Source organism: Rhea pennata, chromosome 13 (assembly GCF_028389875.1).
Source record: "Rhea pennata isolate bPtePen1 chromosome 13, bPtePen1.pri, whole genome shotgun sequence".
NCBI classification, from domain to species: domain Eukaryota; kingdom Metazoa; phylum Chordata; class Aves; order Rheiformes; family Rheidae; genus Rhea; species Rhea pennata.
Window position 1 is genome coordinate 1,651,708 of NC_084675.1, and position 27,331 is coordinate 1,679,038.

Consider the following 27,331-nt stretch of genomic DNA (forward strand, 5'->3'; position numbering starts at 1 on the left):
ACCACGGCACTCCAGTACATGTGGCAGGGGTGCATTACAGCATGGCTCCCATTCCGTAGGCCCATTCCCTAGGCCCCTAGGCCTTGTCCTCTTCCCCATCCCACTCTGGCTGGTGACCTTGACAGCTGAAACCCAGAGTCAGGATGTTGTGGGTCTGTGCATACATGTTCTAGAAGCAGAGAGCCCAACAGGACTGGGAGGTGGCAGCAGACTGAGCTGTTACTCCCTAGGGCAGGGTGCAGAAGGGCATAGGCAACCTCATCACATCTGCCATGTGCCTTGATTAATCGAGATACCAATCAACAATTTGGTAGACTGAGGAGGGAAAACCAGCCTACTCTTCCCCTCACTTTTTTTCACCTTTTAAAGAAGCTCATTCATTTGGAGCAAATTTGAGACGCTTTCTCAGCAAAACAAAGCCTAAGCCTGTTCTCTGCCCAGAGGCCAAAAATGCACATCATGGCCCTGCAAAAATGGCACTGGGTTTGGCTGGCCTGCCCACGTACAGAGTCACTCACAAGCCTGCTCACTTGCACTTTCTCTCCTCCAAGGTGACCTGCCATTTCCCTGCCTAGCAGCCTATGGTGCCTCAAAGGCAGCACTCAGTCTGCTCATGGACACCTTTCGCAGTGAGCTCCAGCCCTGGGGCATCAAAGTCAGCCTCATCCTGCCTGGCTACTATAAAACAGGTAAGAGTGTCAGCATCCACTCGCATAGCAGCACTACCACAATTGGCCAAGCTAAGCTGCCTAGGACTCGGGGCTTTGCGGCACCTGCCAGGTTACTTTTGCCCTTACTCCTAGCCATGACTCTTGTCCTGGTAGTGTTGCCACACATGAGTGATGCTGGAATGCCATCTACTCCCATAGCCTTGCAATCAAATATCATTAGAGTAGCACAGATAGGCTAGGAGCCCCTGGGAAGGCATAAAAGGCAGTGATAGATCAACAGCAGCAGAGGGAAACTAGCAGTACAGGATATATCTTTTGGGCCTACCTATAGATGCATATAACCAGCATGCATGCACAGCAGAGGGTTAGCACTCAGTGCTGCCCCCTGGATACTCCTATCTCCCATTAAAACCTTTTGCTCCCAGCATGATCTATGCCCACATTGGCATGACAGAAGATTGTGTGTGCCTTGCTGTAGTCTGAACAGCTCCCCACCATGACTAGCCTTATATGGTCTCATCTATCCCGTGTGGTGCAAGGTGTACAAGACCACCCCTGGTATCTCTCAGATCCAGAAGAACCACATGGAGGGACAGTGACTACAGCAAGTTGAATGCCATGGTGGTAGGAGCTCTCTGTGGTCTTTGGGTTCTCAGGTGGCAGCATTACTCTATGAGATACCGGGTCAGAATCAAAGCCCTACCAGGCCCTGCCAACCACAGGAGCTGACTAAACCCAGCAAGCAGCAGCTCAGCCAGCCACTTTTACAGTAGTGTCTCAAAGTCAGGCATTTGACCCTGGCTGTGCTTTGGTTGCCACTGAACAGGCACATCGGAGCACTCTAGATTGCAAGCTGTCTCTACTGTATTTGGGCACCAGAACCACCATCTCCCTCCCACACCACTTCTCCATGCTGTCTGGTAACTGTCAGTGTTTCAGAGAGATCATTGCTCCATGCAGATACATGCTCTCCTTCCTGGGATGCTGAGGAGTGGGGGCTGCAGGCATGGGACTCGGGGTGTAGGTAGGGCACTATGGGACAGGGCAAGAAATGCTGTTGGGCAAGGGCTGGCACACATAGGGCAGGAGTGAGGTCTGCTGGGCACCTGGGCTCAGCATGGCTCATCAGCGCCTATGTCGTTGCAGGAACAACATGTGATCCTGCATTCTGGAACCTACGTAAGCAGCAGCTGGTGGCCAGCCTGCCTCAGGAGCTGCTGCAGGCCTATGGTGAGGACTACGTGGAAGAGATCAACCGGCAGTTCGTTCAGTTCATGAAGGTGGCTGTGGAAGACCTCAGCGCAGTGGTGAACAGCATCACAGATGGGCTCCTTGCTGCCAACCCAGCTGTGCGCTACTACCCGGGGCAGGGCCTCGGGCTCATGTATTTTATACACCGCTACCTGCCCTACTTTGTCCGAGACTTGTTCCTGAAAGGATTCTTCATCAACCCCAAGCTGCCCCGAGCACTGCGGCAAGAGCACCACAACAACAAGAAGGCCTGACCTTGGCCTGCATGCAATTGTGGGGCAGGAGGGAACCTTCTCCTGTAATCTCCAAGCATCACAGTAGATAGCCCCTGAGTGTGCACACATCTGGCCCTGTCCCCATGCGCTGCACGGGAACAATCAGCACTAGATACAAAACCAAATCACTTTCCGAAATCAGGCAGATCTATTTTCTATTGTCTGAGAATCATCATTTTCTAGAGACCTTGTTTTTGTATTTTTTTTCTAGTCGTGCATCCTGCAATGCAGCCATTCCTGCCTGACTCTCTGGGTTTCTGCATGACACATTGGGATATACCTTGGGTTTTTCTCAGCTATGTGACATTTTCCTTGCCGCTGCTGGAGCTGCAAGCGTTTGTCTCCGTTGTCTCTTGGCTGGGTCAGGCCCATTACCCTCTGCCCGCTGCTATGTCATCCCTTGTGTCTGCCTCATCACCGTTCATTACACACTCCACGTACTCCCAGGGACAGCGGGGTCCCAGGCCAGGCTGCAGAACTCTTCACAAGGTGAACTATGTGATTATCACTTTTTAAATAAATCTGTTCTTAATATGCCACTGGGTCTTGCAGTCAACTTCCATGGCACAGCAACACAGTGCTTGTTCAGGGTTGCCCTGCTATACAAGCAGGAGAACAGGGCTGGTCTCTGGCTGTGCATTGAGGGTAGTTTTAACAGTCTGTGGGATAGCAGGGCCTGGAATGCCTCAGGCAGTACCAGAAGAGGTACATCCAAGGGGATGTTAGTTGGAAATGCATTCCCTAAGTATAGCCTGACAGGAAGAATAGGCACCTACACTTTCCTTGATCCTCCTCCACCCTGAAGGCTACATTTTGCTTTGCTCTGATTCCATGTGCAGCCCTGTGTGTGCAGGAAGTCCAGGCTCTGGACCAGAGCTTCCTGGCCTATCTCTGCTACTAGTGCCAGAATAAGGTTAGCAAAACCAGGGAATCTGCCACACAGTCCCAAGGACCCTAGCTGTACTGGTTCACTCCCATGCAAACTCTAATTCAAGTACAGGCAACAAAGGCTGCATATCTTCTCAAGCACCTACTAGCTCAGTACCCAGCTGCACCCACAGACCTAGTACCGGGCACCGCACGCTGCTTGTGCTGTGGTGTCATTAAAGCTCTGTCTTGTCTCTCCATAGCAGGAGCAAGTGTCCTAAGTCAGGCAGGGGCCATTCCAGGGTCTTTTACAAACATCAAAGTACTCTGGGTTAGAGGCAAAGTAGCTGAGATCCACACTTAACCAGTGAGACTATGCCCTTGTCAGCCTAGCTGAATGCTGTCTAGGACACAGGGCACGCACAAAGTTACACAGAAGTTGTGGAGACAGAGCTCCCATAGCAAGCACTAATTGATGCCTCCAACACTAGCCCTTTGGCTGAAGCAGGCGCCTGCTCACACATACCTGAGATCCAAGTAAACAGGGAGAGCACAGTGCAGTAGGCAGATATTTATTGGTGCAAAAAGGAAGGAAGGATGGCCAGGATAACAAACACTGCAGAAGTTACCACAGCACAGGCTGAGACAGGGCCACTCGTACCCATCAACCCTTCCCAGTGGCAGCACAGAGCACACGTTTCCCATCAGTGAAGCTTCTTTGCTGCCACATCAACACAGGGCATCTCCAAGCAGGGCCAAAAAACTTCGAGCACAAATGGGAGCCAGCCATGATACAGATCAGAAAGGGAGCTGGCCTGCCACACCATGGCTCTGGCTTGGCTCCAACCTCCTAAAAACAGACCATGAAAGAGGCAGGGCCTGGACAGGACAGAAGACACCTCTGCCAACGTGCCTTCTGCACTAACACAGCAGCAAAGTGGAGTGAGACCCTCAGGGCTGCTCTGCAGAACAGTCAGGCTTGCCCACATGGCTAAGCGACAGTGCCAGCTCAGACGCCCCATGTGGGGCAGGAGGACTGCACCAGTCTAGACACCTGCCCTAAGCCAGTGCAGAGGCTCCATCATAACACTGCAACAACCACAGAGCCAGAAACAGCCCTGACTCTTGCATGGTTGTGATGGACACATCTGGGGACTGCAGGTAAGCTCCAAGCCAGGGGCACTTAGGGAGGAAGGAGCTCAGACAGGCTGTGGATCCTCTCCAAGCTTAAGGGCAGGATGAAGACTAGCCAGAGCTGCTTCTGAGGACATAGTGGGGGCTGCAAAATGCTGCAGGAGATGGAAGGGGCACTCTGTATGTGCTCTGGCTCTGCCCTCTCCTTCCCATAGGCACTGTCCCAATCCCAGCCAGGGCTGGTCAGCCTCTGCCATGACAGGGTTAGCTACAGGGGGATGCAGGGATTACACAGCAGCACTGGCTATGCTATAAATCACACTCAGACTAAGCCTCACAGGGACAACACTGACTAGGAGGCATTCTCAGAGCACTGACAGGAAACTCGGACATTGCAGATCTGATGCATCTTTCTGCAGTAGGAACCACTTAGAGGCAGCAACTGCTGGCTGGTGCTTGCTCTGTGAGCATAAGCGCGTACAGCAGATTAGTACAGTGACACAGGTACTACTAGCTACACAATGGGAACCCTCCTGACACACAGCTGCACAGGGTCAAGCCTGTGCCACTGGTTCCTCCGGACCCCTCACAGTACACACAACTCGAACAATTTCAGCTTGTGAATAATTTAACTAGTAACTGTACAGTTTCCCATCTGAGCCAGTTCCACAGATGAGACATCCCTGAAGCCTGGGCAAGGGATAACTCAGGGAGCATGTAAAGATGGACAACGGTCCTTCTGGACTCCAGGAACAGGAGGGTCATATGGGAACAGGGCAGGGCTAAAAGATAGGAATGTAGTTGTCAATCTTGGTCCTGTGCCGCTGAGCAATGCACTCTGCAATCCACACAATATTGCGGCACTCCTGCTCCTTCAGCTTCACGAAGGCATAGAAGACTCCAAAATGGAACTGGTTGAGGAAAGCAAGCTTGTTCAGCTTCACCTGAGGAAAGCCAGGAGGAGAAATCATCACTTGTCTACCTCTGCTAGATTCTTACAGGAGGAGACAGTCAATGCAAGTGTGGAGCAACATGGAAGTTGCATGACTTCCCTAGCAAGCTAAAGGGCTCAGGCACAGTTCATCTGCTCTGTACCAGCTCTAACCTACAGAACATGGCTCAGACAGGACAGGCTCTGACATTTGAAGGGGAGGCATTTATTCCTTGATGTGCTGTGAGCATCCTCCTTCTGGCTCCTTTCCCAAGTAATTACCCCCTGCTTTTGCTATCTATAGACCAAATATCCATCAGTAGCTTGAATATGCATCCCACACTGCCCTAACTTGTCTAGGGAGAGCATGGACTGAGCACCTGCCATGTGGTCACAGCCATCAGGAGCGAGCACCACTCCCTCACTGGAGCAGAGGGCTCTTTCCTTCTTTATGGTGATCACTTTACACTCTCCAAACATAGCATTGATGCTCTGGAGCTCTGCTGACAGGGCTGCAGATGAGCTTGCTGCTACCCTGAGCTGTGCAAATGGCACAAGCAGATGTGTATCAAGAAATGCCTCAGGTACACACTCACCTCATGTTCAAAGAACCTATCTTCAAGGGTCTTGTCTCCAGGGTTGCTGCCAGCACCTTCAAAGAGCAGCTTGTACTCCTGTAGGAAAACATCATAAGAAGGATGCATCCAAATCCCCAAATTTTCCAAGATCATCAGCATTCCTTGGCCACACACATCAGACAGACACCCCAACCACTATGTCTGGTCAGCAGAGGACACCGAAAAGCTGTCAGTCCATTCTGCACTCATATGAGTATTGGCAACAAGACCCTGCCAAGTCTGCACTGCATACGCATCACTCTGGGAGTTGGCTGAAGGCAAGCCTAAGAAAGACAGAGCAAACATCTGCTTGTCCAGAGATCCTACTCCTTCTCTGAAATGTGCAGAGCTCAAGGCTATATAAGTACTAAATCTGCAGGAAGGATGCATGAGGCATGTCCCCACCAGGTACAGACCAGAGTGTTCAGGCCCCCATGTTCATGCAGACTAGCACATATCCTTGCTGCTTAGTAGGGAGACACTGAGTACTCTGACTCCAAACAGGTTCCCAGCCATGCACATGAGTAAAACTCAGACACCTCTAAAGTGTGCCACCCTCCCCGCTGCTCAGTTAGCATCTCCCGTTTGATGGAACCAGACCTCAGTCAGACAACCTGGCAGTGGAGATTCGTGTCTCCAGCGAGAAATGTTGTGTGTCATTTTCCTCCACTAGTCAAAGAAGGTGGCACTGCTGCCACACTGCTACATCAATGGCATGCGGTGAGTGTAGGCCCACGATCCTGGAATGGGGAACATGGGGCAGGGACCCACACCTGGTCTGCCTACCACCACTGCAGTGGCAGTGATGACTAACAAGCCAACAGCAACTCAGGCACTCAGAGTCCAGACAAGGCCAACTCCATTTTGGCCAAACATGGCACAGAAGTAATAGTACTTGTCAGCTGAAAATGGGCACCCCGTACCCAGGTTGCCAGTCTACAAATTCCCCCAAACCTCAGGAGATCCGATTTAGAGCAGCTTCCTATACCAGTCTTCATGGACCTCAACCTGAGATACTCACAGGGTAGTAATCAGCAACATTTTTGACTTGTTCATAGTCATCTGCTCTGGCCAGCTGAGCCAGGCCCTCGGGGTAGAGCTTGCCACAGTGAGGGAACAGCTTTGCTCGGTCCTCCTTGGAGAGCTCAGTACCAAATGAGTTAATGGTGATAATGAAGGCCCTCCGATCAGCTTCGAACTGCAGGAGAAGAGTATTTTACCTTCAGACACAGTAACTTTGTCAGAAACCAGCAGATACTGACACCACTCTGAACAGAGACACATCAGTAGGCAGCATGAACAAGCCTGGCTCATCGTCTAGGAAGCATACAGCTATTCTGTGCTCAGCCAGAGAAGGCTATCTGCATAGGCCCCCAGTATGATCAGTAGTTGATGCCTAGCATCCAGTCAGGCGAAGAAGTTCCCACCTCAAACACAAGCCAGCTCACTGAGCAGCACCCTGTCTGGGTCAAAGAACAATACATTTCTCCCAGCTCCTGTCCCTGAGCCCTGTACATCCAAAGTTGGCCCTGACATGGAGACTTGCTGTGAGCAGAGCAGCAATGACTGTTCTCCTGTTTCTCATCCATGCGAGAGGATGAGCACACAAAGGTAACGGACATGTAAGCAGCTGGTAAGATCAGGACTGGGGCACCAAAGGCACCCAAAGCCATGCTCAGGCAGCTTCTTCTTAGATCTCCCAGTGAGACTGAGAATATACACTGGGCTGCTGAAGAGTATCCTGGGCATCCTTAATATTGACAAGCAGGCTGGTCCAAGTACAGAACAATGAATATCACTGCAACACAGCCTCTCCCAGGTACAAGGGTTCCCAGACCTACCTCCAGGATTGGGCACATAGCATCTGCTGTGGTACCCCCCAGCACCTTGCAGAACTTGTAGAAGGACTCCAGGTACGCCTGGAAGAGAAAGGGCAGAGGAACACTCTTCTATGCTGCTTCAGCTACTGCCTCATATGTCCATTCAGCAGGGGGCTGACAGCAAGCAGGGATACTCCTAGATGCTTTGTAACAAGGCACACACTAGGGACAGTGTTTCCCCAGGAGCTGGAGATAGGGTTGTGATTTGGTTTGTTCATGTGACTGGGCAAGCTTATTGTAGGCAAGATCCCCAGACATCACAGATAAAGTCCAATGGATGTCTATTTTGTTCGTTTGAGTGGTCTAACTTTAAAGCATTTACTATAGTCTTACATGGTTTCCTGACCTTGCTACGGCATGACAAGCCACAAAAAGTTAGCTGCAGGACTTCAGCTCAGTAAGTACTACTTGGTTAAGTGGAGTTAAGAGCTTAGGAAGAATCTCTGTGAAGTGAACCAGTCATTCTCTGTAACTCCCTTTTTCACACTGCAGCTGCTTGTTCTCCATCCCAGCTGGAGCACTGCATAAAACATATAAAGCTAGGCACAGTTACGCTCTTTCCTGGAAATGTAATCCTATGTGGAGACACACCATATTCCATCGGGAAGATGACTAACTCCCAAGAGGAGCCATGATGGCAGTATATAATGCTTGGAGTGCTGTTCAGCAAATTTTTCTCAAAGAAGCCATCATGTGATACAACATCTGAATTAGAATCACATAAAAGAGAAAAAAAATAAAATGACATTGAGACTTCACAAAATAAACAAATAAAAATAAAAAAAAAATCAAGAAGTCTTGTCACAACACCTCTAGGTCTGGAGATGGACCAGGAACACAGGTTTTGGAAACTCAGCCTCTGCACTAGGAAAGCACCCAGATTATTGTGTTTTGCAAATATTTACTACTACCTAGTGCAAAAGGCCTCTGCCAGGTGAGCACTGCACATAAAAAGAGCATGACATCCAGGAGGTTGCAAGTTTCTCCTTGCTGCTGCTCAAGTGCAGGTAAGCACTGAGCATCTGTCTGTAGAGTTATCATAGATAATGGATAATGAACTAGGACATGGATAATGAACTTTGCTTGAAATCCACAGAAAAGGGATCCTGGGTAAGAGATTCTGGTCACTAACTTTGCCCTTCTCAGAGTTCACACACAAACTGAAGGACTTAAAAGCAAAACTACATGAATTCAGATATTCAGCACTGAAAGAGGATCCAACATCAATAACATTGCAGAAACTCACAGACTAAGAAGGGCTGCACTGAATCCCTCTAGCTCATTGTCTTGTCTCCCACAGCAGCCAACAGATATCTAGCAAAGCAGCAGTGTAGATAAGGATCCACAGAAAAGAGGACATTGGCTAGAGACCTTTATCCCAGAAATGTCAGTGCCTTTGCCTTTAATAACCCTCAATGGATTTTTTTTCTTACATGAACCCATTTTCTTACACCCTGCCTCCTACTAATCTCATTTGTTTTTCACATCCAGAGCTACGGGAAATCTGTGCACTAATTCTTTTAAAAAACACCACCATGTCTAGAAGGTAGCACTTACCTTCCCTGCAGCATGAAAAGTATTCTCCAAGACAGGTATCTATTCTAGGTATCCACTCGCTCTGTTCTTCAGAGTGGCTCCACACAGATACCAGGCCTGACCTTACCTCCCTAATTTGCCTCTGGAGTACATTTGCATTGTATAATCCATTTTCCAGGCCGTGGGGAGAGACAGGCCTTCAAGTAAGAGTCTGCAAGTGGCAGATACTCATTCACCTCTTCCACCCTCACATCTTGTTATGGACAGAGTGAACAGCCTGTCCTCAGCATCCATCCTCTAGCATGAACTGGTGCCAGCACCCACTGAGAGGTACAGATGCCCTCACTACAATTTACAGTTGGAAAGAATGCAAAGGAGTATCTGCCTCATAAAGGAGATGGGAAAGGATATCTAGGCATCTGGGACCCAATCACACAGCACCCACCAACTTGCTTTGCTGTTTACTCAGTTCTACTCCCTGCCCCCCCCAGCTGCTCCATTCTCAATATAGATGCCTGCAGCCTGCAAGAGTGGAGGTATTTATGCAGACAGCTATACAGTCCCCACTAGAGCAAGAAATCAGTGTATGTCAGGGGCTACAAACAGCTGGGCACAACTGCCACCACCACAGCAGCTCCTCTTCTCCTTCCACTGTCTTCCCCTCAAGCCTAGCTTGTTTTCCACCTCTCCAAATGGACCAAGGCTACCTTAGGAAATAAAGGTCACACACTTATCCACTAGCTGGCTATGACCAGTCGAAACAAGGCTGGCAGATACAATCTGCATCCCAGCCTTAGTCCAGAGCGTCAAGATGAAGCAATAGCTACAGCCTGCACATAAACATACACTCTTACATTGCCAGCTGAAACCAGACGGTGCCTGCAGAGGAGAAAGCAGTTTCCCACACAGACTCAGAACAAGGAAAGACCTCCACACCCCTGTGCCCCTGTGCCAATACTCTCCCCAGCCAGCATGTCTCCCTTAGTCTAGCTGTAGCTCTCTTAACACTTCTCTACCGAGAGCATCTAACCCCAACCATTGTTGCTAAAAGTTTGAGAAAACTGTTGGGAGACTTTTCTGAAAGAGTCCAAGACAGAGAACCAGGCTCGTGAAAGTCCTTCAGTCAAGTTTAAGGTCAAAATGCTTTAGCATTTTGAGTGCAATAACTCCATGTCAAAATTGTGTAGTTAAGAAACAACCTCCTGGGGGCTGCCTGAGGAAGTTTACTCAAAGCCAAGACCTTTGGCAAAACCTCCTGTGTAGACTCGTGACAGCCTGACAGCCCCCAGCTAAGTCTATCTCTGGTGCCCTGACTGTGCACTGCAAGGTGATCAGACCCCAGGCCTATCCACAAGCACTATCTTTACCTTCCAGTGGACACAACTAGTTCTTAGTCACACTTATACCATCGCCATTCCAGGAAAGAAAGCAGAGAGAAAGCACATTTATTTTTCATCTACTCTAAGAGGAGAATATCCTCTTGCCTTGGTCTAAGAAAAGCCAGCCTAAGCTGGAGCTCCTGGAAGTGTTATGGAATGACCTAAGACAAAATTGTAGTCACATGAGGAATAAATGCTCAACAGGGACATTAACAGCTCTTCCCCTGCCCACCTAAGAAAGACTCATTTACCTTATATAGTGTGTTTCGAATGATCTCAATGTTCATTTCATCAAGGTCCTGTTCTGATATGCAGTCTTGGAAGAAGGCAGCTGAAACAGACACAGACAAGAGTTAGTGTGGCCCTAACCAGACCCTTTACCAGCACTTTCCAATGGGAACAGTATCAGAGTCATCAACAGTACCAGACAGAAGCAGACTGTGCTGAGCTGGCTCTTCCTAAGCCTAACCTGTATCTTCAGTAGCCACCAGATTGCCATGACTCAAAACCTCAGGCTGCACAACAGCTCCCCAGGCTGCTGTCATTTTGAGGCTCTCACTTGGAAGTCTTTCTTCACCCCTTAGTCCTACAGCTTGGTCAACAACTCATTTTTAGCAAAAGCCCTCAGCTCAACCCCTCACGCATCAGTGCCAGAGCAGCCAACATAAAAGAAGCCAAAACTGTTCCCAGATACCTGATCCAGAGGTGACAACACAGCTTCTGAATTGCCTGCTACAATACAGTAGCAATGCCCAAGCATCCAACTGCAAGACAACAGCTAAAACGTACTGAGGAAGCTGGCTCTGTGCTTTTCCCTCCTCCTCCAATATCTCAAGTGCATCAAGGAGACACGGCAATACCACAGATCCTATAGCCTGTGACACTCCACATTTGAAGCCAGGAAGAATTTCCCCCAAGGCAGGTCTGTCCTATTTTCCACTTCTTCCAAGGTTTCTCTAGTTGAAAGTGAGCTGCAGCAGACAGGATTAACCACTGTATTTTAGCAGGAAACTTGGCCCTACAAATTTTGCCAGAGAGCTTGAGAAGCTGTTGTCATCTAAAGAATACAAATAGGTTTCCATCCTAACATACAGTACCAGAAACATCAGCACTTCTGTGCAAGCTGTACATAAAGATGAGTCTGCTCCTGCAAGGTATTGGCCAATTGATTGTATTTGCACACCTAACAAAATGCCAGGATATTCCACCATTCATATGTTAGCAAGAGCACAATAAAACCATTGATGGAACTTTTCTGACCTCTTCAACTCCCACACAGCAACACTAATTTTGCTGAATTTGCTACATATAGAAAAATGTGGTCTTCCTCAGCTTATGCACACCAGCTGTGGGAAATAGACACTGCACTCATGCCTGACAGTTGACCAGTGCAGGACTTTGCATGCCAGAAACAGGTATCACATAGTTTTACACTTCTGGTGCACACCATGAGCTCCCTGACCCACACAGCAGCTGCAATGGGGATCAGCAGTCTTGAACAGGAGTTAACTCTCACAGAAGCTTCTTTACTACTCTTTGCAACAGCATCAGAGACCAATGCCACGTAGCCAAAGGAACACTGCTCACTACAGCTGGCAGAAATGAAAACGGAGTGTGCCAGGACTGGTTTTCACTGCAAGACTTGCTGGCCAGTTGAGCAGTGCTGTATGATTGAACAGTGCTGTATAGTTGAGGAGTGGCTACTTCAGAGTAGAAGAGGCATGAGAACACCGCTATTTCAGTTCCCAGCCCTCCAGTATCCCAAATTAGGCTAGCAGTTAGCTCGGCTAACGAATGAGAGCCATTTGGGTTTAGGCATTCGTACTAAGCCACGTAGTTTCTCAAGTACTTTTATGAGATAGAGCTGCTGTTTCTTTGCGTGTGGTCACTGGAAAGAGTGCAAGTTAAACAACTATAGCCTGTGCGCTTGCTTGTTTAGGCAACACAGCTACTCCCCACAGACCATGGCTGAAGAAATGCCATGGTAGATGGCACATAGTCTCAAGGGCATGGCCAGGGCAAAAGTCTGGAAGAACTCACACTAGCCAGGACAGAAGTTGGCAAAGCTCATCATGTACAAGTGCATGGCAAGTGGCAAAGACCCTCAACTTCACCAGCACCAGGCATGTTCTTCAACATCACTTTGCCAGAGTAATGAGGCGTTTTCACTGCATACACAACTTGAAGCTTTAAGGTCTCTAAGAGTTAATACTGTCTTGGAAATACTCAGTTCTGTCTTATTTCCCAGATGGGAATGTTCTGACTTATTCATGAAGATGGTCTTCCCACATATCATCCCTACAATGGCCTCCACTTGGGTTGTGTGCAAAGTCTTGGTTCTCCTGCTGTGCTGCCCTGCTTAACGCCACCACAGCTACACTCATGGCCCACATGCAGTGAAATGTGAGGTCAGTGTTTCAGCCTTGCTACAGATGCTCCTTGCACATTCAGTGGTAGCCAGATCTCTTCTGATTTGTTTTCCCTCCTTTGTTGGGCTCCACCTGGCGAGCAATCTTTCCGTTACAACTATTTCGCTTGCCCCATTACTACAGAGAATATTTGCAAAAAAATACTTCCAAAAACAACTACTGCAATCAAACACAATTTGATGATTTAAAATGTTTTGTTCTTTCTAGTAACTCCATGATTAATCACTGACTCAGTCATACCTCATTACTTTTGCCTGCAGATGCTAACCTAGAAAATCTCCTGTGAGTATCTCCCCTACTACTGCAGAAAGTCTTCCATATTTCTCCAGAACCACTTCCCACATGTTTTATCTTTAGAGAAAAGAGCAGCTGGTTAGGTACGTGTTAAGACAATTGGTTTTTACAGTGCTGTGTGCCTCATGGTAAAGATTTGTAGCTCTAAAGCCATGGCTTAGTTTGTGAGTTACTGTGACTTAATTACACTCCTGCAAAACCAATCTGCTTATGTGCAAGATTCTAGTATGTAGAGAGCTTTTAGAGTTTCTTTAATTTTTTTAAGTGCTTTTCTTGGTCTAGAGCTGGTTTTGTTAATCTCAGAACAAGACTGGACATGTGTAGAGCTCCATAGGTATCCATAAAAACTGCCCAGAAGAAATTGCTCAATAGTCCAACTAGAAATGCTAAAAATTAAGTGACTTCATTCCAGCAAAAGACTTTAGAGGCCTTCACTAAGGGAGCATATGTGCTATGTGTCCAATAATAATTATTAATAGATCCTATTCTCTAAGACTTCTCAGACTTTCTTCTTCTGCATTAGTTTCAGGTCATGATTCCCAGAAGAGCTGGTAAATGGGCATATCTATCAGATCAGATCTAGTTACATCTGTACAGCCATGACAGGCCAAGGTCTGGCTCACAAACCAAATTCCCCAGCAATTTGCATTGCCAGTGCACTAGATTTTCTGTTTGTTGAAGCTTGCTGAGAGCCAGCTGGCCCTCCACACAATAAAACCAGGCACAGGATAGATGAGCCTGAATCCAAGCCCAGCCACCATAGGCAGTACATTGCTACAGCAGGGCAACTCGTACCTAGTGGGATCTAGTTAGACCATGGGGGGACAGGGACATCTGCTCCACACACAGCCAAGAGACACTTTGAAAGGCTCTGCTCACCCAGAGGCGTATCCACCAGGATTGCATTGTACAGCTCCGCAGGTGTTTGAGCAATGTTCACGGCTTCCATCTGCTCAAAGCTTCCCAGAGGATGGCACTTTGGCACCAACTCAGAAATTGAACGTTGGTGCAGAGTCCCAGTGATCAGCAGAATGACGTTGTCAATCATGTAGCTGTACCTGCAGAATTGCAAGAGAAAGTCTATCACAAATGGGTTAAAACAAAAAAACAAGCACGTGGCATCAGACAGTACCACTTCTTCAGTCTTCCTGAACATCTCCAGAAAGATTCAGCCTTCTCACAAAGGACTAGCAATCTGCCTCCTCAATGTCTCCATATTTTGCCAGCCCAGAAAAGGGAGTCAGCATTGTCTCAGGCTGAAATTTATGCTACAGCCCAGCTGCTGCAGTTGGGCATCTCCTACCTGTCATTGAATAATATTAGAATAGAAGCGACTTCTGGAGGTCTCTGGTTCAATGTCCTGCTAAAAGCACAGCCAGCTCAGGTTGAACTTTGTGCATTTCCAAGGACAGGCATCTCACAACCTCTCAGGGTTTCTGTTCCAGTGTCTGATCACGCTGATGGTAAAAAAAAAAAAATCTCCCCAAAACAACTTTTCCTAATAGCCAATCAGAATTTCCTTTGTGCCTATTGTTTACTGTCTCTCACCTTAATCCTGTGCATCTCCAAAAGGAGTTTAGCTACAGCTTCTATATGCACTTGCACAAAGTTGCTGGAAACAGATGTCCTTTCAGGCTTCCTGCTGGTCTCCTCATGTGTTCTGTAGAGAACAGGTCACGTGCAAAAGTGTGTTTGGTAGGACCACAACAAGGGAGAATCGGAATAGTTTGACTACCACTGGGTTTTCAGTGCTAGCAGCATTGGTCTGTCTTGTCACTATGCAGAAAGGGTCATGTGCCTGCAACTCTGCACCTTTCCTAAAATATCAAAGCTGGCAGCTTTGCTGTATGAATTTGACATGAGCTTTACTCACATCTTCAAGAAATCACATGCATGTTTTTTCACACCTTTACCAATCAAAAGTTACATGTTCTGGCATTAGCCCAAATTACAAAGTTCCTCACCAACTTCTCTGCTTACATTATATAAGATTAGCAGATTTTTACAGTCCTTTGCACTGCAGTGCTAACAGACATATGTGGTTGCATTTTCTCACCAGATTTCAGCTCTGCCTGGAGCACCTTGCAGGTGGAAGGACAGAGGCTCAAAGCAGAGCAGAGGAGAAAGGACAAAGTAAGGAGTTGAATTTCTGGTAGAAGCCAGGTCTGTACACAATGTTTTCAGTCAACAGAACTGCTGGATACAAGTGAGCTCCTATAAACCCCCTCATCTGCACATCCACAGCATTTTAAAATATGCTAAATCAGCATAAAAACCTGACCTGCTAGCTTTCTTTAGCAGAAGGAACAAATCTACAGTGTTAGCCTACCATGGGAGAGGGTGTGTGGAGCAGATGTAGCATTGGAGCAAGGCTCAAATGGACAGCAAAGACTAGTGCCAGAAATCAGGAAACGGCCCTTAGTGCTTTGAGCAATCAAGCCACAGAAGGAGGCATGGCTGGCCTGAGGACTGGCAATGTGAGAGCTGGTAGCCTTATCCATGCAAATGTAGCAAGAGTTCCTGGTGTCATGTAAAAATGAGGAGCTGAGAGGAAGAGTGCCCCCAACAACAGAAGTGGTGCCCTATGCACCTTTAGCATGGGCTGAATCATGAGTCAGCTAAGAGAGCTAGGAACACGAAAAATATTAAGCAAGATGAGATATTTTTGGCAGAGGAACAGGCAAATGTTCCCTCGTTAGTATGGGGAACGGGCACAAATGCTTAAAGTGCAAGATGTTTGGATTTTTACAAGTCTCCCTTGCTCTACAGTCAGATCTAGCTACAAAGTTGGCTGGCAGATAGAGAAAAAGGCTTGAAGAAGGCCTTGGCAAGGGCTATTTCAAAACAGGCAGGATCAGGCCTAAATTAGAGCTGCAGAAAGGGCTGTGCAAGTCTGGCATTAGGCAGAGCAGCCAACTCTAGGGAGGTTCAGCCTGGGCTTCCCATGTGTGAAGCAAAGTGAAGAAAAAAAGGGAACTTAAGGCTGGCACATCCGCATTCAGTAAGGGCAAAGACATGAAGAGTACAGCTCTGCATACGTGTTTTTTCAGACAAGCATTGGAATAATGTTGATTTTTTTTTATTGTTTGTTAACTAACAAGGAGGATATAGCACAGTTGTTCTTCCCTTTGAACCCCAAGAAAGACAACTGAGGAGAGCCAGTTAAAGGCAGATTTCAGTAGTTTTTATTAGATGGGCTTTTCACCTCTCAAATATGCTCAAGGGCCATTTTCATGAAAAAATCCACACTTCAGTGTGTCAACAGGTGCTGTCTTTTTTATTTCTCCACAATGCTGGGGTGGGTAAGACACTTCCTGGCGCCATCATTTTTGCAGAGAACTTTCTATGTGACACTCAATCTAGAACAATGGCAATCAGAGCAGGTTTCATGGTAGTAGGAAACCTACTTTCACCCTTTAATTCACAGGGTCATTACTCTTCCTACTGTTTATGCAACTCTCACCATGGAGATGTCTCCAGGACAGTAATAAGAGCCTGTTTATAAGAATTGAAGGCAAGTCCTTTGCAGCAAGCAGCTGTTTCTGGTAAACAAGCATCTGCAGCCTCACACAGATTCATCTCAGTGAGGTGTGCCAGGACAAGAATACAGAAGATCACTTCCAGCTCTGTCATCTGCCCTCAGATGCAAGCAATTTCATTCAGTGACACACCAGCCTTTAGGAAAGGCCATATAGCAGAAGTCTTGCCAAAGCAAGGCAACAAAGTAGGACAAGACCAAACTCACTTAAGACTTGGTCTACAAAGAAGGAACAGGCTAGGGAACATGGTCACTTCACAGTATGCTAGCACAGCTCTTTCCTAGTCCCAGCTTACAATGGATTTTGCTCTCCATAAGATATTGGCAATTTGCAAAGACCAAAGTCAACCATATAAGAGGAACTGAGAAAGATGCCTGAAGCTGTTCAGAGGTCTTACAAGCAGCCTAGCTCCTGGTTTGCTTGAAGCACATTGATCTTATCCTTGCACCTCCAGTCCAGCTCAGCTTGAACACCACAGCCAGGTTTGGGGAGAGCAGCCCAAGACTGACTTGCTTCATATGTGGGAAGCTGCTGCTTTCAGACTGATGGTCTCAGGAAAGACAACCCAGCAGGTTTCCATCGCTAGAGTTCAAAGCGTAGCTCTCCCCATTTCATTTATTCCTCTTAACTCACTTTGGTTTCCTCATCCTCAGAGAAATTAAGGAATGTACAGATTGCGGACCAAATGCAAAGGCTTCTATTAGGCCCAGCAGTAACTTTTTGAAAGAGTACTTTATCTAGCGAGACTAATCAAATCTTGCTTGTCAGAGAAAGATTTATCTCTACAAGACAAGGAGCTATCATGCACAAAACATAGGGAGATTGCCACTGTTACAGTGTTGTAAGCCTTTATGCTAATGAGAGCGCTGCAGCAGAATAAAGATTTTCTTGTGCCTGCAGAGGCCAAATAGACATAATCACTACTACATAAGCTTTCTGGATAGGATAGCTAGCTAAGGATGAATCCCACTTCCTTCAAGCAAGGCCAGGCTGGGCTCGTTCTCTCATTCAAATGCAATCTCTAATTAATCCTAGTTTTTTTAAAAAAAAGAAAGGAAAAACAAGAACAAAAACGGAGGGATACAGAAAGAAAGAGACAGAGAGGAATAAATCTTACCACTTCCTTTTCCTGGAGAAAATAGTTATGGCTTAGTCAATTTTGTCCAAGAGATTAGTCAATTTTGACTAAGAGACTATAATTCCAGTACCAGGATAGCTGGAAAAGCATCTCCTCACTTTTAGAGGATGCAACACTTGTTTTTCTGTGCCAGGCCCCAAAAAGAATGCATCTGCCCTCATTAACACAGTTGTACTAAGACCATAGCAGAGCTCTTGGCTACTCTGCCATTTCCTCACAGGCCCAAAGGATTAGATTTATTAGGGTGGTAGCAGTTTGCTCAGGTACCTCCAGCCACTTGTTTAATAGAGCAGCTTTTGTCATCCTTCTCCTCATTTCCTATTAGATTCTCACCAGCCTCAAATGTTTTCAGCATGCTCTGATTCCTCCTTGAGAAGACCATTAGCCTGCTATGTGTCTGAGCGCCAAAAGCATTTTTAACCTTCAGTAGCTCTCAATGCAGCTAGTAAGGGGAGCAGACTATAAGGCATATGCCAGAACACAGGAGCTGGTCACAAGTCTTATTGCAGTACACTTGACATGGAAAAGAGACTGAGACATAGGATGGCTGGATGGGAGACTGGAGACAGGCAGAAGAACTGAGAAGCTTCCTAGTGAGGGCAAGTCTCTTGCACTAGCTCACTGGGAACACTCAGTAGGACTTTAGAGGAGAAGGCACTGCATAGAAACTCTATATAAGCTACAGGTAGCAATCCAGGGCTGTAATTAGAAGGTGGCACCCAATCTCAAGCCTCCAACCTAGTTTTCACCAAAGCTATAGCACAACTCTTGAGCAAGACCATACACTCCTGCTTTGGGCTGCTATCTGCAGATAGAGGGAGGAGATTATGAAAAGACTGGCTGTTCAGCCAGAATCAGTTTCACATATATAGTTACACCCTGCCTCATTCTTCCTTTCACCCACTATATTGAGGTGTGTTACTTTCCACAAATTCACATTCACAGAAATACAATTTTAGTTGACATTTAGAAGTGTCAATAACATCTCAGACTAAAGTAGAACTTCTTAATAAAGATAGAAAAGCATCATCAAGTGTAGAAATACTCACAGCAAGAATCCGTCTATATGCAGCTGTACTTTAGTACTGGCATGCAATCCTGAAGTAACACAGTTCATCCGGTATAACTCCTGATCACCCACAAAGACAACAGTAGTATTTGTAGGTGCTTTCTGGCACAGGCACAAAGAGACAGAAGTCCTAAGTCAACTCTAACTTCATAGAAGAGAGATGTTACCTTATAGCTTACTGGAGTCCAAGACAACCAGGACTACTCTCAAGCAAACTCGCACTCTCCAGCACACCTGTTGCACAGGTAGCATTCAGTGCAACACAACTTAAACTGGGGAACATTCACAGAACACAAGAACAAGGTCAGGCTAGGACAATGCATACAGAACCCTCCCAAAAAGATGGGGGGCGAAAAGGGGTTCATTCTAGCAGTAGTATATTAGAGAGAGACCATTTTCACTTCCAGATTTGTTTTGGTCGCAAATAGGCACAGAGATACCACTTGGAGAAGACACAGGAGAACCAAGGTGACCAACCTTGGGGATAGCTGTCCATGGATGCTGGAATCAAGGAGGAAGAACAAAGCACACACATGCAAAAGCAGTCTACAGGTACTTGAAGAATTTATGTTTTCTTCCTTTTGGAATTATTTTGGCACAGCCACTGATAAACAAAACATGCAAAAAAAAAAAAATTACAGTGGCCCAGTGAATACTAGGAAAGTCTTTTTGTTGTTTAAACAAGGGGAGCACATAAAATATATGAAAGCTCATCATGTGGGAGCTTTACAACTTGGCTCAGTGGTATTTTGGCAGAGCCCTAAAGGGCCACCCCAAGACAGTTAGGGCTTCTCCTTCCCCCACTTACTAATCTAATCATAAAGAGTCATTGTCTTACGGCAGATAGGTTGGGTTTTTTATTGCTTTCTGCTCCAGGATACTGAATAAACTGTAAACAATACTGCAAATGGTCACAAAGCATGACTAATGACAGAACATTGCATGACCTGCGTTTCTCAGGAATCCTCTGAAAGGCTTGCCAGACTGTAGTTAAACAGCTGCTCTGTGAAGGGTCATGAGGACAGCCCTCCATGTCAACAGTGAAATGCAGGGATCAGCAGGCTAATAACAAAAAGCACAGACCCCGGAAAGCATGTAGCAAGGAAGAATAGGGCTATGGTTCAGGTAGTTTTGCTTCCCCTAATGCCCTGACTACTGGACTGTTCGAAAGGAGATAATAAATTATAAACCACGAGCCTTCCACATGCAGGCAGAAGGCTGCATCACATCAGGGACAATGATCCAGGGACCTGCAATTTTGAGTGAATGAACCAAATCATTGAAAGTTATTCAGAGCACAAGTGACTAAATCCACAGTGCTCTGTGTCAGTACAGTCTGTGCACCAATTATAGCAGCATTATTCACTGTGCATCATGCACACTTGTTACATGATCACATCTTAAAGCACACAGAATGGATCAAGGTATTGCTCAAGCAACTTTACCCTTTTCTAGAGCCAGCATTAGACTTAAATGCCTCTTTAGCCTGGAGAAGAGAAGACTGAGGGGGGATCTTATCAATGTCTATAAGCCTGAAGGGAGGGTGTCAAGGGAATGGGGCCAAACCCTTTTCAGTTGTCCTGTGTGACAGGACGAGGGGAAATGGGCAAAAACCACAGGAAGTTCTGTGAGAGTATGGCGGGGAATTTCTTCACTGTGAGAGTGACAGAGCAGTGGAACAGGTTGCCCAGAGAGGTCGTGGAGTCTCCTTCTCTGGAGATATTTAAGGCCCGCCTGGATGCAACCCTGTCTAACATGCTCTAGGTGGCCCTGCTGGAGCAGGGAGGTTGGACTAGATGAGCTCCAGAGGTCCCTTCCAACCTTACCAATTCTACGATTCTATGACAAAGCAGGGGAATTAAGCCAGCAAGTGGGCGCCCTATTAAGCAGATCAATGAGAGTATTTCGCATTAATAATTTACAACTTCACAGTACTGCTGAGGCTGCAGTAGCCTTTCAAATCCAAGTAGCCAGGAATATTCTCAGCATTAATCTATATTTAGCTGCATCTCCGCATGATTTTTACTATCTTTTAGTTAGTCTGGGTCCCTTGGGATACTGACCTCAGTTCCCAGCGGCATCATCCAGAAACATGAGCGCTCATTCAGCTTACTGCTAGCTGTGTTAAAGGCTAATGGGGGCGGAGGGGAAGCTAGATGAAGTGCTTTAACTTTGAGGTTTTATGAATATGATGCCATGTTCTAGACACACAAGCCTCTTTAAACCCTAGAGAGAGTTTTAACACCTTGCAGCCTTGTGCAAGAGTCTCCAGCTGCTTAACACTTGCTGCTCTAAAGCTTGATCTCAGAGCTTCAGAAATACTAGGCTAGTAAGCAAGGTTGAGCCCTAGCACTCTGCACTGGGCTGAGCAGACTTTAGCACTAATTACATTTTAAATATTGACCAGAAGTATCTAATCACGTTGCATTCATATAAACCAGTCTCAGAAGCCCGACTTGCACAAACTATTTTCTCACCTTCCTTACATATAAATCACTAACATTGAGAATGTAATACAAAAATCATTAGAGCATATAAAAGGAAATAAGAGGAAAGGCTGCATTGTTGCCCTCAGAACTGACTGAAACAGTTAAGAAAGCTGAAAGACTTTAACAGCCAAAACCCACTTTTCAGTGAACACATGGCCTAGGTCTGGTCAACATGCTGAACATCACTATGCACACAGATCTGCTGTTAGTACCATCACTCAAGCCTGACATGTAGTAAAACATGCCAGGTGGATACATGTTTTTGCTAGGCCTCTAAGCATTGCAATACTTCATCACAACCATTTGTTAGACTTGAAACTTGCATGTGGAATACATCTGGAAGAGAGGACTAGGACCCGAGAAGCACAAATCCCCCAGAAGAGTTCAAAAGCAGCATCTTGGCCTACCAGGCCTCCTTGCCAGTCTAGAGCACTGAGTGAGGCTAACTGATGGAGAGGTAGAAGAAAAATGAAGCTGCTAGGATCCAGCACCAGAGGACCTTGAGAATAGCTTCATTCAGGGAGTAAAACACGTTACAAGGGGACAGGAGTGCTGCGTTGAGTGCTCATTCAACTTAAGGCAGTGTATGCTTGTGGCCTTCTGGAAAAGTTGCAACCACACATAAATCCATCTTCCTTCCCTACTTTATATCTCTAACAGACAGGCTCTTCAGCTTATGGCAGGGAAGACTGCAAGACAGAACACAAGGAAATTTCAAGAACTGCTCCTGCAAGCTGTAGAATCAACACTGAAACGCAGCTTAAATGACATCTGAAAAGATGTCCACACACTGTTATTGTGTGAAAGGACTTCAGCATAGATTGGGATGCTACCCAGGGGGCCATATATTCTCACCTACAACAGCTTGCATGCTACAACCTCTTCTCAGGATTACAGAGCTTCATTGCAAAGACTGACCTTTCTTAATGAAACATGGTTTTACATACAAAGCTCGCCACTAGCATTTTTCTGCTTCTTTACTATTGCCCATAACATTTTGCTAGCTCGTCTAATCATTACTACGCCTCATAGGGCTTGCTAGGCACCATGCTAACAGCTTCCAAGTGAAGAACAGGCCCAGTCAATGAGAATACCATTATGCTGTTCCAGTTCATGGCAGCTGGCCAAGGGAAATGTTTGCTGGATCCTAGAGGCTTAGAAAAAGAGGATCCTCCTTAATGTAATATGCATTATTCACCTCCTTTCACAGAGTATGCTGCCCTTTCTGATTAGGGCACCCACAGTCACACAGTTTTGAAAGACGGACTTCCACAGCCACCACTTTGGCATACAGTACAGTTATACCAGTCTCCTTTAACTGATAAAAGAATCCAGAACCAGTATGCAAGCAAATGAGACCTGCATCCATTGGGTGGGCACAAGAACAGCTACATTTCTAATGCTACTACCCAGAGTCTGTGACCATTTGCACACCATGAGCTACATGCTCCCTTGAGTGTTGTATAATCCCTTTAAGAACTTGGCTTATCAGTTCAACTTTACACTCCCTTCAAACAGGGAAGCTGTTCGATGCCTACACTTCTCTGCCTAAACCACTTCTGCTAGAAAAGGCTTGTAAAATGTTTATTGCAGGATCCCCAGAGCTAGTGTAATTTTTGCTACCTGATCCCCCTGACAGCCAAGGATTCAGCAACTAATTGAAAATAATATAGTGCAGTTTTAACCATAGCAGCACTGGGAAAAATCCTTCAGATTGTTGCACTTGCCCAAATAAGCTGCAAGTGTCTATAATGCTGATGTTATTTCTTCTATATGAGAGATCTTCAAAAGGATGTTGCTATATTCTCTAACCACACGCACTATGGTAGGATGCATACTCCAGTATATCTAAAATAAAACACAAGCAACTTCCTACTCCGCAGAAGAGTATTACTGCTCTTCTAGAGTCAAATTATTACAATCACTGCTTAAGCAGAAAACTGCTATTGTAAGATTAAGTTTGAACTCAAAGTCATGCAGCAGAAACCAGATCTATCCAGTGCAAAGGAGAGGCAGAACAGGAATAGGTCAGGGAAAAGGCGGTAGAAGAAAGTGCCATCTATGAAAAGGCATGTGCAAGGGGGAAAGGAACATGCAGCCTCATCAAAAGCAGGTTTTGTGACCACAAAGACCCAAAAGCCAAGTTCACAGCTTCATCCTCAGGGCAAGGAGGACCCTATTCCCAAGATATAGCAGACTGGTAAGGTAAAGGCAAATAATGATCTTGTCCGACTCTGATGATGGACTGAAAAGATGTGTTTAAAGTGATATATACTCACCCAGGTCCACCCTCACTCTGATGGCAGATTCCTTGAAAATTGTTTTAGCAGAGTTACTAACAACTCCTCCCAGCCTGAACACAAGATCAAACACCTCTCTGCTGCATGGCTGAAGGGGCCAAACAACTGCAAGAGTCCTCAGGTCAGGCTGCTGTGAATCCACACTTTCAGAACCTGGGAAAAAGCTGTGCTGAAGCAAGGGCAAAAAGCTTTTTGTCCCCCCCCCCCCAGAAAAATACTACCTTAAGCAGACAATCTGATCAGACTACAGCTGACTAGAGTTAGGCCTGATCCTGTGACTACAAATAAAGATTCCTATTGAAGCATATACAAGGACACTGTAAAGAAAGAGAGACAGAACATGGCATTGTGTCAGGCTAACATAAAGAACAAAGACTTCACAGAAAGACAGGACAGCAGATCATAGAGAAGAACCTAAAAACCACTTCCATCCCATAAGTCAATACGGGCTTGTCGAATTCAGGAAGTGGGTTTTGCTGTTTCAAGTACACTTAATACCTGTTTGTTGCTGCCCTACAGCATGTCTTTACATTCCCTCAGCCAAACAGTCAGTTATTTGTGTTGGAGCAGAGATGTTGACAGCCAACATGTGTCTATCAGTCAGAGCTATTATGAGTGGTATAAAAACATAGGGAAGTACAAGCAGTCATCCATTGGAGAGCTGCATAGCAAAACTGCCCGATACAGAGCTAGCAGGTGTTTTATAGAGTCTACAGCAGGTTCAAAGAGTATCTCAAGGTGAGCTTTCTTGTTGCAGTATGCAGTGAGAGAGAAAGCCCACTACAGCCACTGCATGAGAAAACAAAAGGGAAATCAGCCAAGATGCTAAATATTTTGGTACTAACAATGCTACCATGGGAGAGCTCCTAGACAAAACTGGAGCTAGGAAAGAGCATGGTGCCAGGAGGGAAGGCACAACAGGACAGACAGACATCAATGACAGCAAGGGGCTTGTGGAATGGAGATCTCACTTTGAAGATGTCATATAGCTGCCCTCCTGTCTCAGTTTTCTTTGTGTGCTTTTCAATACTGCTCTTTCTCTTTAGCTCTGCAGGCAAGTTAATTCCTCTCCACCTGCACAGGTGCTCAGTCCCTGCATAGGGCCTTGTGCATGCCCTGGTGCAGGCAGACACGGAGCTGGAGTGCCACCTTCTGGCAAGTCACAGGCAGCACTGCAACACATCTCTAGCCCTCCTCAAAGCATAGTGGTGAAGGGCACATGAAGAACATGCATCCTTTTTGTGCTCCAGATCTCTCCCACGGCCTACTCACTCTCAGTCTGAAGTCAGAGCTTTAGATGTCATCTAACTGTCATGGCAACACTGCTGCTTTTCCGTCCCACGTCCTCACTTAGTTCATGGACCACTTGGAAGAGGCAGGAAAAACCACATAACACAATTCCACGCAGGGATAAACTGCACAGCTTTGGCAGGCTGGCTCTGGAGCGATCAAATGCAACAAGGACTATACCCGGCCCTAAGATCGAACAGTTCCCTAGATCTTCTCAGCAACATGCCCTGAAGTCAAGGTCTGAGCACCCTCCAGAAAAAGGTAACTCTGGAGAGCATACATGTAGATCAACTCACAAGCTCACAGAGTCCAGCAATACACTCATTAAGAACGAAGCCTGACTTTATGCTTGATTCACCTCACGGTACCAGACATCTACAGCTTGTCCACTTTCAGCAAGGCATTATCCAAGCATTTAAAAAAGTCTTGATGTGCCTGTCTTGTGTGAGATTGTCCAATACTGTTACAAAGGCCAAAAACAAAGGCATTCAAAAGCATCCTATAGCACCAAACTTCACAGCTGAACTGGGCATGCTACAAAACATTTTCTTTTGTTTAAGCCTGATATTGACTCCTCACACCTCAGTCTGAGTTAGATGAAAGATACTGACACAAGTACACACTGCTAGCCTCTTAAGAGCTATTACCACCCTAATTATTTGGGATGTGAATGGAAAGCCTCATGCTGTCAGTAATACAATGCACTGTGAAACTTCTGTTAGGTGCAGAGGATTCCCCTCTCCCTCTCCCAAGCCAAGACCTACTAAAACCATAGGAGCAGTTTCAGGGAACAGAACACAGACTGGAATGGACTCCAAGAAGTCATCTCTCGTCTGCCCTTTTTCCTCAAGCCCAGATACTAACATGTTAGGATTATCAACAGAAAGTTTTAAGACCACCTGAGCAAAAGTAACACCCCTCCAAACTCTCTGCATTTGCTATCCTCATTTTTCTGTTTTGACTCATTTGTAGTGTCATTAGATTAGAAGTACATTGCCAGGCTCTTCAGCTTGGACCAGCTGCATCTGATAAGCACATTCTCTATTTCACTCGTACGCCATTGGTGTGGTAAGTGCAAACCCAGGGGTGATCCCTCAATCCTTTCACTGGCAGTGCAGCACTAGAACTTTTGACTGGAAAAGCGATGGCATCTCCATACTCAGAGGTTTTCAAAACACCTATACAAGACTGAGCAACTTGATTTAGCTTTAAAGTTAGCTCTGTTCTGAGCAGAAAGTTAGACTAGAGATCTCCTGAGGCTACGGTTTTCCTGCAATTTTGTGAACAGCCAACTTCTTCAAGTACACTTTCCAGGAAACTGAACAAAAATTTCATCAAGAGCAAAACAGATGGAGACCACATGACTCTTAAGCCATGCACAGTGCTTGATCTGTTCAAAAGCAAATTATGCTGCATGACTGGTAATAAGACTACCAGGGATTGTGATATAGCTTTGCTGCAAGAAATTACTGTTCAGGACTACTAAAGTGATGATGCTCATCTCCCCGAAATAACAACCCACCCTGAACAGTAGGTGTCAGGAAGGAGGATTTTTGGAATAAACTTTGCAAAGGAATTTGTTACCAACCTGAGGCAGCAATCTCTGCTGTAAAGCAAAATATGCTCCCTTACTACTTATTATTTTAAATGACTCCGAGATGCATTTTGACTATTAAATACCCTAACAATAATAGAGATTATATTAAAAAAGCACCTCTTTAAGTTAGATATTTAAAGCACAGAATTAGTAAATGCAGATAAAGACTGTTTGTTTCACAGCAGAGCTTTGCTGATCTCTTGAACAATATTTCAAAAACAAAATCATGCATCTTCCCTGGATTTCACCACCACATTGTCCCATGACCACTGTGGCCCTGTGGCTGCCTCCCACACTTAAAAAAAGTTCAGTGAGAAGTGATCCTTTCCATGGAAACCCTTAACAAAAGGGCAAGAAGTACTTCAAACTCACAAATGGAACAAGACAGGTGCTTACAGGATGATACCTAACTTAGGCAAAGCAAATGGAGTAACCAGTATAGGGCTATCAACAGAAACTGAGAGCAGTCAGCAGGACCTCCTGAGAACTAGGTTTGAAGCAAATTTTATGGTGGCTGCAAATCTCAGGCTTCACAAGGCACACAGATTTACCATGAATACCAGTATAGCCCTGCTTTTGCAAGACAAATATCTAACTTAAGGGGGTCAAAAGCTAGCCAGAACTCAAAGTAATTATCAAAAGGCA

General features: G+C 46.0%; 2 protein-coding genes across 3 annotated transcripts in view; one reads left to right on the forward strand and one right to left on the reverse strand.

Moving 5' to 3' along the window:
• HSD11B2 (hydroxysteroid 11-beta dehydrogenase 2) overlaps nt 1-2,700 on the forward strand; it is a 28,871-nt gene extending 26,171 nt beyond the window's left edge. Inside the window, exons 4-5 of the mRNA XM_062586839.1 lie at nt 552-689; nt 1,818-2,700. Coding sequence (XP_062442823.1) covers nt 552-689; nt 1,818-2,176 — 497 coding nt within the window. The 3' untranslated portion in view covers nt 2,177-2,700. The remainder of the gene's footprint in view (nt 1-551; nt 690-1,817) is intronic.
• A 920-nt stretch (nt 2,701-3,620) lies between these two features.
• Nucleotides 3,621-27,331, reverse strand: part of ATP6V0D1 (ATPase H+ transporting V0 subunit d1) — a 40,624-nt gene continuing 16,913 nt past the window's right edge. For both annotated transcript variants that reach the window (XM_062586695.1, XM_062586694.1), the window contains exons 3-8: nt 14,144-14,322; nt 10,793-10,872; nt 7,588-7,665; nt 6,768-6,944; nt 5,726-5,803; nt 3,621-5,142 (exon numbers count right to left, since the gene is read on the reverse strand). In XM_062586695.1, coding sequence (XP_062442679.1) covers nt 4,981-5,142; nt 5,726-5,803; nt 6,768-6,944; nt 7,588-7,665; nt 10,793-10,872; nt 14,144-14,322 — 754 coding nt within the window. In that variant the 3' untranslated portion in view covers nt 3,621-4,980. The remainder of the gene's footprint in view (nt 5,143-5,725; nt 5,804-6,767; nt 6,945-7,587; nt 7,666-10,792; nt 10,873-14,143; nt 14,323-27,331) is intronic.